At 39.0% G+C, this 19,078-nt stretch overlaps 1 protein-coding gene across 1 annotated transcript in view; it reads left to right on the top strand.

The window, feature by feature from the left end:
• The window catches only part of LOC144511645 (putative thiopurine S-methyltransferase), a 44,382-nt gene extending 26,101 nt beyond the window's left edge, over positions 1 to 18,281 (top strand). Inside the window, exons 6-9 of the mRNA XM_078241913.1 lie at positions 2,710 to 2,784; positions 4,302 to 4,387; positions 13,563 to 13,607; positions 14,300 to 18,281. Of these exons, the coding sequence (XP_078098039.1) occupies positions 2,710 to 2,784; positions 4,302 to 4,387; positions 13,563 to 13,607; positions 14,300 to 14,457 (364 nt within the window). The 3' untranslated portion in view covers positions 14,458 to 18,281. The remainder of the gene's footprint in view (positions 1 to 2,709; positions 2,785 to 4,301; positions 4,388 to 13,562; positions 13,608 to 14,299) is intronic.
• Positions 18,282 to 19,078: the final 797 nt, after the last annotated feature.

Here is a 19,078-nt window from a genome sequence, read left to right as displayed (position 1 = left end):
GCGGAAGATACTAATAACGTTCCAAAAATAGAAAATCATGGGGCAGAGGAGGAGGGGTTTTGGGGGGTGGGGAGAGAACACATACAATAACTATCATTAGAGAAAAAGTACTGGGGAAAATAATGGTGCTAAAGGCCGATAAATTCCCAGGAGGTGATGTGTTGCTTCTCAGTATATTAACGAAGTAAGTACAGTGATAGTGAATGCACTGGTAGTAATCTTCAAAAATCCTTAAATTCTGGAAAGGTCCCAGAGGATTGCAAAACTACCAATGTAACACCTTTATTCAAAAAAGGAGGGGGACAAAAAACAAGCAACTATAGGCCAATTAGCTTAACTTCTGTCTTTGGGAAAATGTTAAGAGTCCATTGCAAATAGCAGAGCAATTAGAAATGCATAATATAATCAAGCAGAGTCAGTATGGCCTCATGAAGGGGAAATCATGCCTGACAAATTTATTAGGGTTTTTTAAGGTGGTAATGAGCAGGATAGATAAAGGAGAACCAGTCATATACTTGGATTTCCAAATAGCAATCAATAAGGTACCATATAAAAGGCTACTTAATAAGGTAAAGAGACTATGGTGTTGGGGTAGTATATTAGTATGGATAGAGGATTGGCTAACTGATAGAAGACAGGGTTGGAAGAAGAGGCGCATTTTCAGGGTAGCAATCTACAAGTAGTGGGGCACTACAGGGATCCGTGCTCGGACCACAATTATTTACAATATATACTAACGACTTGGATGGGGGAAGTGTATGTACCATTGCCAAGTTTACCATTGCCAAAATAGGTGGGAAGGCAAATGATGAGAATGACATAAAGAGTCCACAGAGGATTATAGATAGTTAGCTGAGTGGGCAAAAACTTGGCAGATGGAATATAATGTAGGAAATGTGAAGTTATCCACTTTAGTAGGAAGAAAATGAGCTGAGTATTATTTAAATGGAGAAAGACCGCAGAAAACTGCAGTGCAGAGGGACTTAAATCACAAATCACAAAAAGCAAGAATGCAGTTTCAGCAGGTAATTGGGAAGGCAAATGCAATGTTGGCCGATATTTCAAAGGGAATGGAATATAAAAATAGGAAAGTCTTACTAAAACTATATAAGGCACTAGTTTGACAACACCTGGAATACTGTGAACTGTTTTAGTCCCCTTATATAAGGAAAGATGTACTGGCATTGGAGGCAGACCTGAGAAGGTTCACTACGTTGATCCTGGGTATGGAAGGATTGTCTTATGGGGAGAGGTTATATAGATTGGGCCTGTACTCATTAGTGTTTAGAAGGATGAGAGGCGACCTTATTGAGACATACAGGAATCTCAGGGGCTTAACAGAGTAGATGTTGAGAGGATGTTTCCTCTTGTGGTAGAATCTAGGACCAGGGGACATAATCTCAAAATAATGGGTCACCCATTTAAAACTGAGATGAAAAGGAATTTCTTCTTTGAGGGTGGTGAATCTGTGGAACATTTTACTACAGAAAACTGTGGAGACAGGGTTGTTAAGTATGTTCAAGGCTGGGATGGACAGATTTTTAATCATTAAGGGAATCAAGGGTTATGGGGACAAAGTGGAGAAGTAAAGTTGAGGATTATATCAGATCAGCCATGATCTCATTGAATATCGGAGCAGACTCGATGGGCTAAATGACCTACTTCTGCTCCTACATCTTACAGACTAAATATTCTATACATTCTAAAATTAGTGTTTAAACTTGCAATGATACTAATATTAGGCAAGCTGCATCGGTATCAAACATACCTAGATCAGATACATGGGTTAGGTGTTTTGTATTCAATCCCAATGTTGTACCTCAGTACCAATCCTTAAAGAATTGGTAGGATACTCCAATCTTGTTTGTAGCCGTCCCACTGCAAGTGAGAACAGAAAATTTGGTGTTCCAGCCAATATTCCATTCACTTTCAGTGGCACCAGAGAATCCCAGCTACGAACGAAGAGATTTTCAGCAAATACAGTACCTCCAATTCTTTCTTCTTCGAAATGCGCAGTTCATGTATTTAATGTTAACTCGAGGTCATTGAGATGAACAATGTCATTGTGGGGGAACAGTATACTTTGCATTTCAAATGGATCCAGCACTTCTAAGTTCGGTACCTTCCCCTCAGCCTCAACACCATGTACTGTACTAGTGTATATTTTCCCTGTTCCCTTGTTGGAATCTGGTGGCATCTCTAAAATTGCCATTTGAAGGAGATTTTTATCCAGAATCTGTAAAGCTAGGGACTGAATTTACGCAGATTTCACCTATTACCTTTTTAGTTCAGGATTCTCATACCATCGTGCTTCCTATTGAATGTAAAGCAAAATGTAGCAGATGCTGAAAGTTTGAACCAATTAGCAGGTAGCATCTGTGGAGAAAACAAGTTTTGAATGTGTCTTTGTTAGAACTGAAGTTATTATAGATGAACAGCATTTAAAAAGCTGTTTTATCTAATAATAGTATCTCCATTTTGATAGCTCCTCAGTACACTTAAAATACAAACTGATTTGTTCTTCTCCCAGATAGTGGCTATTTCCAACATATTATGTTACAAATTTCCAGCACCTGAAGTATTTTTTTCAGTTTATATGCATACTGTTGATTTTGTCCATGATATCACATCCTACCTGTGACTACTAATCTAAAAAAGTATTTTTAATATTTTTGAAACTTTTTTGTTTATTTTTTTTATGATGGGTAGTGCAATTGCTGGAAGATTTGATGGGATCTGGGACCGAGGTTCTCTAGTGGCTATCAATCCATCTGATAGAAAACAGTAAGTAATATGTTTTAATTTTGATTTGCTTTATTATTGTCACATGTATTAATATACAGTGAAAGTATTGTTTCTTGCGTGCTATACAGACAAAGCATACCAAACATAGAGAAGGTGTAGTGTTACAGTCATAGCTAGAGGGTAGAGAAAGATCAACTTAATATAAGTTAGGTCAATTCAGGGAAGAATTGGCAGCAGGGAAGAAGCTGTTCTTGAGTCAGTTGGTATGTGAGCTCAGACTTTTTTATCTTTTTCCCGGTGGAAGAGAGTATGTCCGGGGTGCGTCGGGTCCTTGATTATGCTGGCTGCTTTTCCGAGGCAGCGGGAAGTGTAGACAGAGTCAATGGATGGGAGGCTGGTTTGCTGATGGACTGGGCTTCTTTCACGACCCTTTGTAGTTTCTTGCGGTCTTGGACAGAGTAGGAGCCATAACAAGCTGTGATACAACCAGCAAGGGTGCTTTGTAAACGTTGGTGAGAGTTGTAGTGGACATGCCAAATTTCCTTAGTCACCTGAGAAAGTAGAGGTATTGGTGTTCTTTGCTGTCTTATTTGTTAATTAGCTTTAAAAACTTGCTGTTCTGCATTTCACTATAAAGTGACAAAAAGTAAACTTGTTTAATGATTTTGTGAGACAGAATTTAATTGCAAGTATGATTAATAGCAAAGGTTAAATGGCAAACCCAGAGTTAACACAAACTGAGACGCCAACACCTAAGTGAAACTCTTGAGTTTAGATTGCATACATCTCCCGCATTTATCAACAATTAACTTTAGCATTCATTTTAAAAAAGCATTCAGTACCCGTTGAAAGATATGGGTTCACTGAATCCATCTAATTCCCCTTTTACCCTGAAAGGAAACAATTGGCCTTCATTTGATATCTTTCCAGGTCAGAAATTGAATGTATTGGATTATCCAACCTGCAGCCTACTTATTCAATTTTGATGCATGTTAGCATTTTACAAGACATTCATTATTAGTAATGTTATATGTTTAAAGTGTTTTTAATAAAAGTACATGGCATACTTGAAGATGAGAACAATGCAGATTGCTTTATAAATATTTATCTCTCTTTAATAGAAGACTTCTCATCTGTATAAATTTGCCTTTTAAAACAAAATCTCAGTTTGACAGTATAATATAATTTAAATCTATAATTGTATCTCTCCATGAGCTTCATGGGGCATAGTATGGTTACAATTTTAAAAAACTGTTGAGCATTTCACTGTTAGTATTAAATGCTTGTTGCATTTTGCTGTTCAGTTACTGATGTGGGAAATGCACTTCTCTCAAGGTGGTTAATATTTCTTTCTATCCAAGCATGAGTAATTGAGCTAACCCAGTAAAATCAAATCTAATGTTAATACAAATTTAGGATTAAATTAAACAAAGTGATAATCAAAGGAGGAAAAGAGAAAATCAAATAGCAAAGCAAATTTGAAAGATTATTAAACAAACTAAATGAAAAATAAGACCATGCATTAAATTAAATATTGCTTTTTGATATTGTTGCAGTTATGCCAAGCTCATGACAACACTTATGGCTAAAGGATGTCACTACCTTCTTGATACATTTACATATGATGAAAACAAACATGTTGGTAAGTGATTTTTTGGTCCACTTTTACATGCTCCAGACACATTTAAGGTGTGAAAAGCACTTGCATCTATTTATGTACAACACAAGCTTTTTGTAATATAATTAAGTCTACCTAAATAGCTGATAAGAGGATAAAATATTTGAGAGAGTAAAATTTCTATGCATAAATTCCATTTCCATTTTTTCAATTATGGAAGCCTTGCTGAATAAAACATTTAAATGAATTGCAAAAATTTGGATTTATTCATTTTAGATTTTGTACTACCTCAGTAAAGCCAATTTGTTAAACCATCTTTACAGAAGTGTTTAATAGAAGCAGAAAATGCTGAAAATATTCAGCAGTTCAAGCAGCATCTGTGAAGAGAGAAACAGAGATGATGGGATGGATTTTCATCTTCAAGGCAGGCAGAGTTGGGAAATTTGCTGGTTTGGCACGCCCTCCCTAGGAGAAAGTATTGGCAAAGACTGGAGGTAGACTGGAGCTAAATGGAGTCAGGCTAATCATCTTGGAAAGAGTTCAGAGGCAGCCATGGGCTGCTGATTGCCAAGGCGAGCTGTGAAAAGGCTCACCTCAGTGTTCTGGGACTTTGTCCAGTTCCAAGAAATTCAGTGAAACAAAAATGAGAAGAAGAGCAGTTAATCAAGCAATGTTTTCCCTGTGGCACAGCTGATCCAACAGAGTAATGGATTTCTAGGTTTTATTCTGCCAATTCCACAATGGTTACTTACACAAGATGGCGGTTTTAATATGCTTGCAGTTTCTGCTACTGAGTCGATGAACAAATTGCAGAAAGATAACGTTTGGCTGAATTTCAAACAAAAAAGTTGATATTAAAAGAAATAATTGCTGAGCAAAAGTAATGCAATGTCATAGCATTAATTTGGTAGGTTAAAAAAGAGCAGTTAATAAAAGTGACTAGGTGCGAGGGTTCATTGTGTGTGTGTCTAGCTCACTCAGTCTCAGGGTGTCTACTCACTCACACCCAGCCACAGTCGTTGAGGGTATGTCTATGGGTTGATGTGGGGGTGAGAGTGACTGAAAATCCTGAAAATAGGAATAGGGTGCACTTCCTGGGCCTGCCACCACCTCCCACACCCTATGTCTGCCACCACCTTCCTCCCCTCAGGCCCGCCACAACTTTGTTCTTTTGCAAGGGGGCATGGGTCTTGGGAGGTTAGGGGGAGGGGGGGGTTGTCAATCCATATCTGGGAATGGTTTGGTTTGGGTCCATGGGTCAGCAGGATGCCCAGGTTGGGTTCATGGATTGAGTGGAGACAACTCTGGATAGGGGCTGCAGGCCCACAAGGGGGTCCCTGTGGGGTGGGGGGATGGCGGTTGGGTGATGAGGAAAACTGTTGGGGGTGTGGGAGATGTCCTCTCAAGGGTTAGCGTGTGCAAGGAGTTAGGTGGTTTATATTAGTTACCCAGAAATTAGAAGAGTGCCATGTATTCTTTACACTGCACATAATAGAAACTAGTGTAATAACAATGCTCGCCAGGAAAAATAATTGGATGTGGCCGAGGTAGTTCAGCTGAGTAACAAACATAAGAAATAAAACAAGTGCATATTTCTTATTGAAAGTGAAATGTTTGGCTGTGATTTTACGACCACGTCCCACCCAACCTTAAGTGAAGCGAGGTGATAAGATTGGGCAGGAGGCGAAAAATCAGGTTCATGCCCGGTATTTCGCCTCTCCCAGTCTTACCACCACTGTTTTGCTGGCGAAATCAGCTTCATATCCAGAAAGGGCGCGAAGCCGATTTAAATACTAATGACATGCTTTGAATGCCATTAATGAGTTCCAGATGTTATCATCCGTGCTCACTTGACTGTACCACCTTACTGGCTGAGGTTCTTCCTGACAAGAATCACGTATGGTCCCCACCAACGGGAACCAGGTGTGATGACCTTGCTGGGGGGATCAGAGGCCAGTGAAGTCCCCCAGATGGTCAAGGGCAGGGCTGGGCAGTGCCCGATGTTCCCGGGGGATAGTGGGGACGTTCAGCAGGAGGTCCCCAGTACACTGGGAAACCAGGGCATGTTGTGGGGTACCCAAGGTGACCGGTACTGCCCAAAGTTTAGACAATACAAGACTCATGAGGCAGGTATCTCTCTATAAAGATGTAACTTTATTTGAACCAGCGGCCGCCAGGAGTTCATCAAAGGATTAAGCAACTCTGACATTGAGCAACAAAACCTCTCTGATGAATTTAACATATACAATCAAAAATAGATCAATTATAGTTTTTTATCAATCATTCCTGCCTTTCAATAGCTTTAAATCGATCATCTTCAGGATACACAAATCAACAATAGTACACATCAAATACTTCAGCCAATCGAATTCCACCCCTCAGCATAATGGTATTTTATTAGTCCGTGAAATCCAGAAACTGACTCCTCTCTTGCCTGACCCCACACCCTTGTTGCCTAGTAGCCTAGGACGCTCAGCCCAGAGTTCCCTTTAAGGTCACTGTCTAACCAAAATAACTTGTGACACCATGTCTGGGCACCAGTCCATCTTGTCTGGAGAGTGAATAAACCCTATTCATGAAATATGATTAAGTGTTCTAAATGTTCTCCCATCCGAAACTTTACTGATAAAACTTGCATATTTCCAAGGCCCAAATATTCTCTCGAAATATGGCTTTGCCCTAATGACTTTTACCATGATATCTTGCGGTAACATGCTTTTTGACGAAGTGAACAATCCTTAAAATCAATAATAATACATTCAAAATATCAGCATATGTGTTTTACAATCATAATCACTTGTTTAAATCAAATACTGCATTTCATATGTGTAAATTGCTTCTTGTTAGTTCATAAACTTATTTTAAAAGTCATTTAAATGAATGCTGCTAGTTCTGTCAATGCCTTAATATCTTGTTTAAAAATCTTAGCACCCCATTAGGGATTCCTCTTACAGGGCCCCTGTGCAATGGCACCCCAAGAGCTCAGCAGGCAGCTTCCCTGGCAAGCTGAGCTTAATTGGAACAGGTGTAGGAGGCAAAGGACAGAGTGGAAGTGGGATGGAAAGTTAAAATGACAAGCACTTATTCGGGTTGTTTTTGACAGCAGTTTTTTACTTCTCTTTTGCCCATTTTTTGTGATGCTTAGAACTTAGCCAGGTTTTAGCAATTCATAAATTATAATCTGAATAAATTCACAAGTTATAGTCTGAATAACGGAAATGCTAAGTCTGAAGTTGCTGATCAGGCAAAAATAATTACAATGCTGAATGAGTTAAAAAATTCCCAGTGTAAAATTGCTTAAACAGTTTGGTGTAATGCTGTTGTTTCCTTGATACTTTGTTGTGCAGTACTGAAACGTGCAAATGTTATTAAAGTAAATTACATAAATAAACTGAGCTATCCAGAGCAAGTGTGTGACCATTTTAAAGCTCTCGAGAGTACAAATTGGATTGTAATTATAGTTAGTTTCTTGCCAAATTTGATATAACAGTAAGAACAATTAAGTGAATAAAATTAAATAAATTTGTAAAATCATTAATCATTTAACTATATCTATATTGTAGAGTCACAAATTGTGACATTTGTATTTTTTTTAACAATACCAACAAAAGTTGCACTATCTGACTTTTCTGTAACATTCCACACAGACAAATGAGAACACAAAGCCCTTGCAGAGAAAATAATTGTTTTGATTTGATTTGATTTATTATTGTCACATGTATTAGCATACAGTGAAAAGTATTGTTTCTTGTGCGCTATACAGATAAAGCATACTGTTCATAGAGAAGGGAACAAGAGAGTGCAGAATGTAGTGTTACAGTCATAGGTAGGGTGTAGAGAAAGATCAACTTAATGTCAGGTAGGTCCATTCAGAAGTCTGATGGCAGTAGGGAAGAAGCTGTTCTTGAGTCGGTTGGTACATGACCTCAGACTTTTGTACCTTTTTCCCGACGGAACAGGGTGGAAGAGAGAATGTCCGGGGTGTGTGGGGTCCTTAATTATGCTGCTGCTTTGCCGAGCCAGTGGGAAGTGTAGACAATGTCAGTGGATGGGAGGCTGGTTTGCGCGATGGATTAGGCTACATTCACAACCTTTTGTAGTTTCTTGTGGTCTTGGACAGAGCAGGAGCCATACCAAGCTGTGATACAACCAGAAAAAATGCTTTCTATGGTGCATCTGTAAAAGTTGGTGAGAGTCGTAGCTGACATGCCAAATTTCTTTAGTCTTCTGAGAAAGTAGAGACGTTGGTGGGCTTTCTTAACTATAGTGTCTGCATGGGGGGACCAGAACAGATTGTTCGTGATCTGGACACCTAAAAACATGAAGCTCTCGACCCTAAAGGGGTTTTTTAAAAAAAGAGAGCAAAAGCAAGATGGCTTTTGATCAGGAAGGGATTATTCAAAGGGCATGATATAGCTGCTGCAAGAGTGAAGGTTGCAGGAAATAATGGGTAACATTTTCAAGTGATGTTTTCAACTTGTAAATTCACAAGTGTCAGTGTATGGATATTACAGTGTAGTGTTTATGATATCTGCTAGCAACCTAGGGGTTGAGTTAACAACGCACCATGGCAAATTGTGAAATCTGAATTCCGTAACCTGGTAATTTATAATTAGGACCAGAAAAGAATACAATCAATGCTGACATATTGTCATTTTAAAATATTATTGGTTCACTAATATCCTTTGAAGAAGGAAACCTGTCACATATACATACAACTGAAGACCCAGAGTGAAAAGTTTAAAAACTCAGTCTGGCCTACAAGTGATTCTCACCCCTGTACAAATTTTGGGATTTTTACTCTTTTTCTAATTCTAAAAAGAAGTTTAAGTTTATTTATTAGTGTCACAAGTAGGCTTACATTAACACTGCAATGAAGTTACTGTGAAAATCCCCTAGTCGCCACACTCTGGCACCTGTTCAGGTAGACTGAGGGAGATTTTAGCATGGCTAATGCACCTAACAAGCATATCTTTTGGACTGTGGGAGGAAACCCACGCAGACACAGTAAGAACATGCAGACTTTGCACAGACAGTGACCCAAGCCAGGAGTCAAAACCGGGTGGCTGGTGCTGTGAGATGGCCATGCTATCCACTGTGCCACCTTGCCGCCATTTTAGATTGAATTATATTTACACATTAGGTTCAAGAAGCTTAAGGCTTTAACATTGAAAATCAGACGACTTATTTTGAGGGAAGTTTACAACTCAAGTCTATTTCGACCTGCTGGTAGGATCTATCATCTCATTCATATTCCCAGTTGACAAATCCCTGCATTGGAAGGATTCAGAAGTTGCTCCCTGAGATTAGATTTAATAGAAAAGGGAAGCTCTTCTTTGGGAAGTGTCCAGGAAAAACACATGGCAAAATAAAGTATAGCAGCCTACAAATGGACAAAGCAAGTGGAGTTTCTTGCCACCACCAACTCCCACTCTCTCCCCACCCCAATACATTTATGCGCTGTCTATGAATTAAAGCACATTAACAAGCAACACTTGGTTAGTTGTGTTGTCTATGGCTGGCTGGAGAGGGGGAGTGGGGGTAGGGGGGAGGGCGCAGAAGTCCGCTCCGTTCAGGGTGGGGGTATTGAGTAATATGGTAAAAGGCATTTCCTCAAAGTGGTTTGTGAGCTAAGAATGTGTGTGTGTGTATATATAGAGCCACATTTTCATTTACAAGTGGTTCAATTTAAAAATAACCCAGCAGACAAGATTTAGAACAGAATTCTCCCATCCCACTCAAAGTATGTTTGGTGGCAGGCAGGAATGGGGAACCTAATGGAAGCCAAAAAGTCATAATCTTGCCAGCATAAAATCACACCAAAATACTCCCAATTACAGGTTAATGGCAGGTGGCCACTGGCTGGTGGCGTGCACACTATTTGCATTCATTTGTATCTCATGAACGCTCATTAAAAGAGCTGCCCACCAGTATTCCGTCAGGTCTTTCAATCTTGCATCACGTCAGCGTGACATTATATCAGTCTGAAACCTGATGGATAAAGAGTGACATATACAATATGGCCCTCAGTTCACAAGAGACTTTACAACAGTGCAAAGCCTTTCTGACATGGTGTTGTGCTGCTCCTGGTGCACTGTACACCACTCTGCCAAAACAGATTAGTTCCTGCCTTCAATCCTCATGCCGAGCTTATCTTCATTGATAGCACCATGCTGCTGGATCCATGGATCCTCCTGAGTAACTGAGTTAGATCAATACTGCACCTGACATTGGGAAGTACAGGGGCCTCTTTCTTCCTGGTGCCACTCAACAGTGTCTATCAGGACAGAACTCTGCTGTGGGGCTCATGTAGCCACCACAACATAGGTCCGAAGTTTGACCCGAGGTGGAGTGCGGACTTTTAGGAGGGTGGGGAGGGGGGGGAGAGCTGTGCAAGGAGTGGGGGGAAATACAAGTGCTCACAATCGCAGGCAGAGGAACAAGGAAGTGGATGAAGAAAACTGACAATGGAAAGCAGAGGGAAGACCAAAGGGAGGGGAGTTGAACCTTGACAAGGCTGCATAAAAGCTACAAACATGGGAGTCAATTATTTATTGGAAGGGGATGCACGAAGACTCCAGATGCCATGGGTAGAGGTCCAAGTGGAGCATGGGTGCCTTACAGGTGATGGGCTCAGGAGCAAGGGTGGTTGAATCAAGCAACAGAATTCTTGAAGCTGCTAGCCTTTTCCCTCTGGGTTGCTGACATCTTGCACGGTCTGGTGAAGGCAGGTCGGCTGGATAGAATATTATGAGTGTGCTGGACTGGTATTTAAGTATGGTGTCAGGATCTTTAATCCCACCAGTTGACAGTGAGCAGATGAATTGGCTACCAGCTTGCCAAGTGACTTGAAGGGAAACTTGCCTGTGCATAATTAATAAGGTTCCAAGCATAGAATCTGGCAGGGTTCATGCCATTCTGGCCAACAGGAAAGGTGCCGCAGAGCCACCTGCCACTGCACTTCAAAAATTGAGAATTCTGCCCTTAATCTTAAATAGGATAAAGATTAGATCATTACACATAGTTGTTCCAGCAGTTGTAAGTTACTTAAGTAAAACTAATAGTTATTAAGTAAAAATACAATTACAAAGATTAAAAATGTGTTATTTATTCCATGCACCATTTTATTTTAAATGCTCTTATTGTGCATCTCATCATTTTGTGACTACCTGTTCAATATCACTGGTAAAAATCAAAACAAAATAATTATTGAATATTTTCTAGCATTTCTCTATCGTTACCTCTGGTATTATCCCTGTCTATCCTTTAATGGTCCTATTCCTATCACAGCCTTTTTATTGATATCTTTGTAAAATATTTCATGATTTTGTTTATATTCCTTGATAATTCAAAGTTTCTCTTTGTCTTGCTATTTTTGTTTCTCCTTATTTCCTTATAATCTCTCATCATGCACTCCTCTGATGTATATACGTCATATATGATTCTTTTCTAACCCTCTATTGTTCCCTGACATTTTTATTAATTCATGGAGTCTCACTAGTGTTTAATTTGTTCTTTTTAGGAACACAAGAAATAGAAGCAGTAGGCCATCAGGCTCTTCAGCCCTGCCCTGCCATTCAATATAATCATGGCTGATCTATGCTGGCCTCAACTCCTTTTCTGTGCCATTTCCCTATATCCCTCTTTCAAATATTTATCCACCTCCACTTTAAATACTTGTAATGATCCAACCTCCACCACCCTTTGGAGTGGATAATTCCGGAGATTCACCACCCTCTGTAAGAGGAAATTTCTACGTACCTCCATTTTAAATGACCGGCCCTTTATCTTGTAGCTATGTACCCTTGTTCGGGACTCTCCCACTGGTGAAAACTTCTCACCATCTACCCTGTCAAGCCTCCTCGGGATCTTGTATGTTTGAATAAGGTCACCCCTCGCTCTTCTAAACGCCAAGGAATACAGGCCCAGACTATTTATCCTCTCTTGGTAGGACAGACCTCTCAACCCAAGAATTAGCCTGGTGAATCTCCTTTGGACTGCCTCCAATGTTATGATTCCCATTGCTGTGCAACATCATTATTTGTTTGCCAGTATTCTTTCCCATTTGACTTTACCAAGTTCTGTTCTCAGCCCCTCAAAATCAATATTCCTGTAATCTGTTAACCTGATTTTTGTCATACTTCTGTCCTTCTCTTTCACCATTTTAAAGTTTATTATATTGTGGTTGCTATTGCCTAGATGTTCCCTAATTGTACTTCTCTCATCTGTTCTGGTTCATTCCCCATTATATCTTCCCTTTTTGGGCACTTTATATAATGGGTTAGAAAGAAGTCTTATGTATTGTATTCCATTTCCTTATTCATTTTACTTGCTCTGTCCAATTAATAGCCGAATAATTTAAATCTCCCATGACTATTATTCTGTTTTTTTTATTCAATCCCCCAATTTATTTGCATATTTCTTCCTTCTGGCACGGTAGCGCAGTGGTTAGCACTGCTGCTTCACAGCTCCAGGGTCCCGGGTTCGATTCCCGGCTCGGGTCACTGTCTGTCTGGAGTTTGCACATTCTCCTCGTGCCTGCGTGGGTTTCCTCCGGGTGCTCCGGTTTCCTCCCACAGTCCAAAGATGTGCGGGTTAGGTTGATTGGCCAGGTTAAAAAAAAATTGCCCCTTAGAATCCTGAGATGTGTAGGTTAGAGGGATTAGCGGGTAAATATGTGAGGGTAGGGCCTGGGTGGGATTGTGGTCGGTGCAGACTCGATGGGCCGAATGGCCTCCTTCTGCACTGTAGGGTTTCTATGATTTTTACTAGGTAATCTGTAGACTACACCTATCAGTACAATCGATCCTTTATCATCTTTTATCATGGCTTCTATTTTGTCTTGCTGATAGCTACTGTCATCGTTAACCCTAAAAGCACAGTTACCTCGCCTCCCTTTTGTTGCTATATTTTATACCGTCTGATGTTTAATTCCCAGTTCTGATTTTTCTGTAGCCATTTCTCTCTAACCTATACTATGCCATGTATTGTTCCTCCCAACACATGACTGTCTCCAACTCTCCTGTTTTATGATAGACACTGTGCATTGTTTTAGACATACTGAACTGAATAAAGAATGTTTTGAAACCCAAGAGACTTATCTATTCAAAGATTATTTGAGGGAATTTACCCTCTGAACAGAATTGGCCAACAAACATGATCATCACAAAGAATTTGCCTGATTGGTTTGTTTTCACAGGTCCACCATTTCCTACTCCCAAACGTGAAATTGAAGACCTGTATGGTGAGTATGTTTGAATTGATTTAAAGGATTTTGCCAAAATAAAAAAATATGCAAATCACAATACTGTGTCTTACAGTAATTACATGAAAATGTGAGAATCTGTTCTGAAAATCATTCTGTAATAGATAAAACATCTGGCACAGTTTAAAAATAAACTTCACACATATTTGAAGGCAGCACCCAATCAGGATTAGTTTCACCAATGCAGCACCTCGTGCAAAAGAGAAAGAGTGGGAAATTAGGGTAAAGTGCACTTAATCTCTTTTGTCCTAGTGCAGTCACTCCTCAGGAATCTACCATCTTGGTTCAATATACTCAAGAATAAAACTTAGAAAGTGAAATCGGTCCAATTCTGTATAAAATAGTTTGATAAGATGACAGAAAGGAGAGAGCAATAATTAAATTACAAAAATATAATGTAATAGAGTTAACAAACACATGAGAATTGTATCTATAACCTAAAACCTTGTCATCATTTTTGTGACATTGTGTTGACATTTTAATGTGTGAAAATTTCTGAATAAATAATTAAACTGTTCTCTCAAAAGTAACTTGATGGCAGTTCAATCACTTTTTTAGAACTAATTTGCTTTTTTCTCTATGATATCTTTATTTTGAGCAATTTAATATTACGGAAAAGCTGCCAATGTTTAGGCTTTGGAGTATATTATTGTTTGTGTCCTTCTTTCCAGGCGAGTCATGCAATATTCACTTGATACAATCATTAGATGCTCTGACTGACAGACAGAGATTGTGGGGTCTGGATTCCTTCATCGAACATATTTACTTAATTACGTTGAAGACTGACACCGATTCCTGTGCATTAACAGAAGCTGCATTCATTTTATGAAAAAAAATGCAAAGTAGGAAAGTGAATCTGATCAGCAAAACTAAAATAATGGGTTTTGATTTGAGCTGGAAGTTGAAGACTTTATTTCCCTAGTAGCAGAACACATGATGTCCATTATCCTGATTTCAATATGTATATATTTTGAGTCCATTTATACTAACTGTAAAGTTAGACCAAAATGAAATAGACTTGCAACATTACTACAATTATAGTGTATATGAAATTATTCTGTAAGTATTTCCCTCTCAACTATTGTCACCCTCTCAAAGTAGTTATTGTCACTCCTCTCTCAAAACCTACCTTTAGCCCCTCTGTACCTGGAAACTAACATTCTATCAGCGAGTTCCCTTTCGTCTTCAAGTTGTTGAACGGGTTGCCTTCCAAATCCATGTCCTACCATTACTTTGTGTTTCGATCTCTACTGATACAACCCTAAAAATGCCCCAAACTGGAGTCACAAATAAAATAATCTAGACTGTGATCATTGTGTATTCTCCCTCCTTACATAGAATTTACAGCCCTGAAAAAGATCATTAGTGCTGAAAGGCCTGCTCCGAATGAGCTTCGTCCCATTCTATTTCTCTCAGAATTATAGGATGATTATAGCACGAGAGGCAGCCATTCGGCTTGTTGTGTCTAAGTGCAGTTCACTTAGTGCCACTCCTGTCTTTTCAACTCTAATAATTCTCTTCTGAAAGCCACGTTCAAATCTGCCTCCACCATCACATCTCACCCTACCAATATAGCCTCCTGTTTTATTTCCATATATCAATCTCACTTCTCCTTCCTATCCTTCACCCTTCCACATGACTAACTACACCATCCTTATTCAAGACCTTTTTTGTGTATACAGCCATAACTCAAATGCACTTTTACCTTCCCAATTGCTGACAGAGCAGCACTGTCATTGGCTTCTCTTCCTTCAAATTACTTCAAATTTCTCAAGAATCTATTTATGCAGTGTTGCACTAATGTCATTCATAGACATGTTACAGTGTTGTAAAGAGTGTGCCGGAGAATCCCGTCAATACTGTCTGTTCTCAGTACTTGAGTGGGTCATGTGGTTGTTTGGCATGGTAAGCCATTAGGTACGTTATCTGCAAGTCCCTGATTCGTCATTGACCTCCCTGTCATTAATAGATCAAAATTCCAGTGATAGTGCAGTACAAACAAGAAAGTAAGATGTTCAATTAATGGTATTGGCTGCCAGATATACTATTCCAACAAATTTGGGGCACTTGGGTGAACTATCCTTCATTCCAAAGAGTTGGGTATGTTAATGGAAATTTATTTTAAGTCTATTAAAGAACTTGCTGCTAATGTAATTGCTGATAAGTAGGTACCCCAATATTACAGGATTAGAGAATATATCCATCTCTGTGACTACAGCTGCACATTGAGAAAGAAAAAGATGGTCATTTAAAAAGTTAAAATGGTAACATGGAATACAAACAAATGTAATGTTATCCTTAAAGGAAGGAAGGAGCTGGATACATGGTAAATTGCCAAATGTCTCTGGTTAAATGCATAATTTGCATATATAACTTAAGTAGATGTATTGAAATTATACAATAATAAAATTTCAAAATAGACCTAACTCAGAATTATAATTATCATATTTTTTAACATTTTCTGGGTCTTTTTTTCCCCTCTTTGTATCTCCTGTATTTGCATGTTCAGATTTTATGCATCAATTCTGCATGAATTATGTACGTTCAAGAAAAAGTAAAACTAATGAACCATATCACTATGGAAAAACAGCATGTTTTCACTTTGAATAAATATTGGTAAGAAATTTACAAGTATAAATGAAAATGCTATTTGTCTTTGTATAATGTGTCACAGGCAGAAAGAGTGTCAGTTTAAACTGCCCTGATTTTCCCATTCTCTACCATTCATAAACAGAAAGGTTTTTTTTATTCTGATTTCGCCCTTTATAGATGGTGATGTATTTTCCCCAACCCTTAAATTCGGAAATGTTCCAATCCTCTCTTAATGACTTGCACAGTAAACCCAAGGCAAGATGAAAATAAAAGGCTTGAATTTATTTTCACATGCACACGTGAGAGGGTTTCGTAAACTACACCCCTTTTTTACACTCATACAATAAATGGGTGGGAGCCATGATGTGGAGATGCTGGCGTTGGACTGGGGTAGGCACAGTAAGAAGCCTCACAACACCAGGTTAAAGTCCAACAGGTTTATTTGGTAGCACGAGCTTTCGGAGCACTGCCCCTTCATCAGGTGAGTCTCTCATATTCATGGACCCCCAGGGGCCCGTGGATCAAAGTTGGGAATCCCTATATGATGAGAAAGCTGCCACAAAATTCCCAGAGACTCCTTTTATTGAACCCTTCAAACAGTTTGGTGGGCTTTGTCAGCACCAAAAGTATAGCAAAGTGCCCTGCCCAATCAGTAATCGCTTGCCCTTCCAGTCTTCAAATCTCTCTGTTTTCCAATTGTATAACACATAATAACACAGTTTCTGCTTTATTCTTTGAGACCTGCTTCACCATAAGGATCTGTTGAAAAGCTGCCAAACATAAAACTGTTCCATTCAAAGAGAACCTTGCTTGTTTATCTTTCACATGAATTTTCAGTGTGTCCTGAACTGCCAAACAGAAAACACAGGCTGAAAACCAACCCCACTGTAATTAGCTTTCTATTTACCCTTTGTTTCTTAGTCATTCAAGGCAAGCTAAGGTCCCATCAGTATTTCTTGGAACATAATGATGTCATAATCAGAAAACCAATTAACCCTCTTTCAAAATATTCCCCAATTCATCCTTGTGTTAAATGGGATAACGCACAAAAACAAAGAAAATGCATGTTTTTTCCGAAAGGACATCCCAATTCCTACCAAATTTTGATGCATAGTATCCCCTCTGCCATTTTCTTGTACGTTTAACTTATCTATATCCATTTGCAAGCTGTTTGCAATCTCCTTACGACCTACTTTCCCAATGAGCTTTGTATCACTAGCAACCTTAGATATATTGTATTTAGCTCCTGACAAATCACTGATTTAGATAGTAAATAGCTGAGACATAAGCACTAAAACTTGCAGCACACCATGCTTTACAACCTAACAACCCGAAAATGATCCATTTATTTATGTACTGTTTTCTGTCCATTAACCAGTCCCCAGTTGCTTGATGTTAGAGGACTTCAAAATACTCTAGGATTTAAAACACTAATAAAGACTATTAGAACAGAGTGGATTAGCTTAGGATAAGAATCACAGACTGCCTTATACATATTTTACAGAGATACTGTCTGCATAGAAACACATATAACCACAGTTAGAGACTTTAAACGTGTACTTCTGAAAAGTGTGTTCTTGAAGAAGAATACAGCTTGGCTAATGGCACAGGGTTCTAAGGCATCATGGGAAAATAGGCCGTTAAAGTGAACCACATGCCTTATAACAATACAGTTATAGAAGCATAACTTTTATCACCATGAGTACCAGACAGCTCAGTGAACAAGACATTGAACAGGGACACCAGACAGCTAATGAATAGGCGAAGTAAGAGTTTAGGCCAGGTAGCCATGGGAAAGTCAGGCAGAAACAGCTAGAATTTATTGTTCCCATGCTGTCAGAGAATATCTCTAATTGGCCAAGGAATATGACATTTGCTAATTATGACTGACTTGTACTAATGATGATTGGTTCATTTCCAAATGGGATGAGCCAGTGGTCATGTAAAATGACTTTTGCAAATTGTATAATTATATTGCCGATGTGCTGTAACTTCAGAGAGGAGTTGGACTGCCCAGCCCTTCTCTCCCAGTATGCATTGGTCAATAAAGAAACGTCTTTCACCGGGATACTGTGTCGCGAGTCTTTGTATTAGCTAAAGTTAAGCTCAATACTTAGTCTCTGAAAAAAAACTCTACACGTGAGCACTAACATCATCTTTGTGGCACCTCAGTGAATGCCTTTTAAAATGCAAATGAATTTCATTCATTGATTCCCCTTTGTCTCCATGTTAGTTACCCCCTCAAAGAACTGTAATTGATTTAACAGCACTACTTCTCTGAAGAAAAATTGTGTTGACTCTGTCTAGCTATATTATGATTTTCTAAGTATCGTGCTATCACATGCTTAGTGACAGATTCGAGAATTAAAGCCAATGAAGTATTTTAGAAATGTACTTACTGTTGTAACATGGGAACTACGAGTCAAAGAACTGCCACTTTTCTGGCTCACGGTCTAAGTATTTTAAAATTATTTAAAATTCTAGGCAGACAGGAATGCTGACCGTGAGCCAGAAAAGTGGCAGTTGTTTGATGCTGTTAACCCTAGTATGGAAATAGAATTAAAGGGGAGTCTCCTTATCTGCCCAAACCCTCAAACCTAACCTACGAGTGACACATGCAGCATTAACCTGGTTCAAATAATGCCATTGAAAAAAACAATAAAATGGTAAATACTTTCCCTGATCCCAATCCCTGACTTCCAAATGTTTAGCTCCCACCTTTAATTCTATCCTTAGTCCTAATTTTAACATTAATTCTAATCTTAACCTTGAATCCTTATTCCAATCTTAACTCTGAAATTATAATCTATTTCCCTCCAATTCGATTTTCAAGTTTGCTGACAACACCACCGTGATGG

Source organism: Mustelus asterias, chromosome 2 (assembly GCF_964213995.1).
Source record: "Mustelus asterias chromosome 2, sMusAst1.hap1.1, whole genome shotgun sequence".
NCBI lineage: Eukaryota > Metazoa > Chordata > Chondrichthyes > Carcharhiniformes > Triakidae > Mustelus > Mustelus asterias.
Note: the sequence above shows the minus strand (reverse complement) of the source record. Positions and strands in the feature narration are given on the sequence as shown.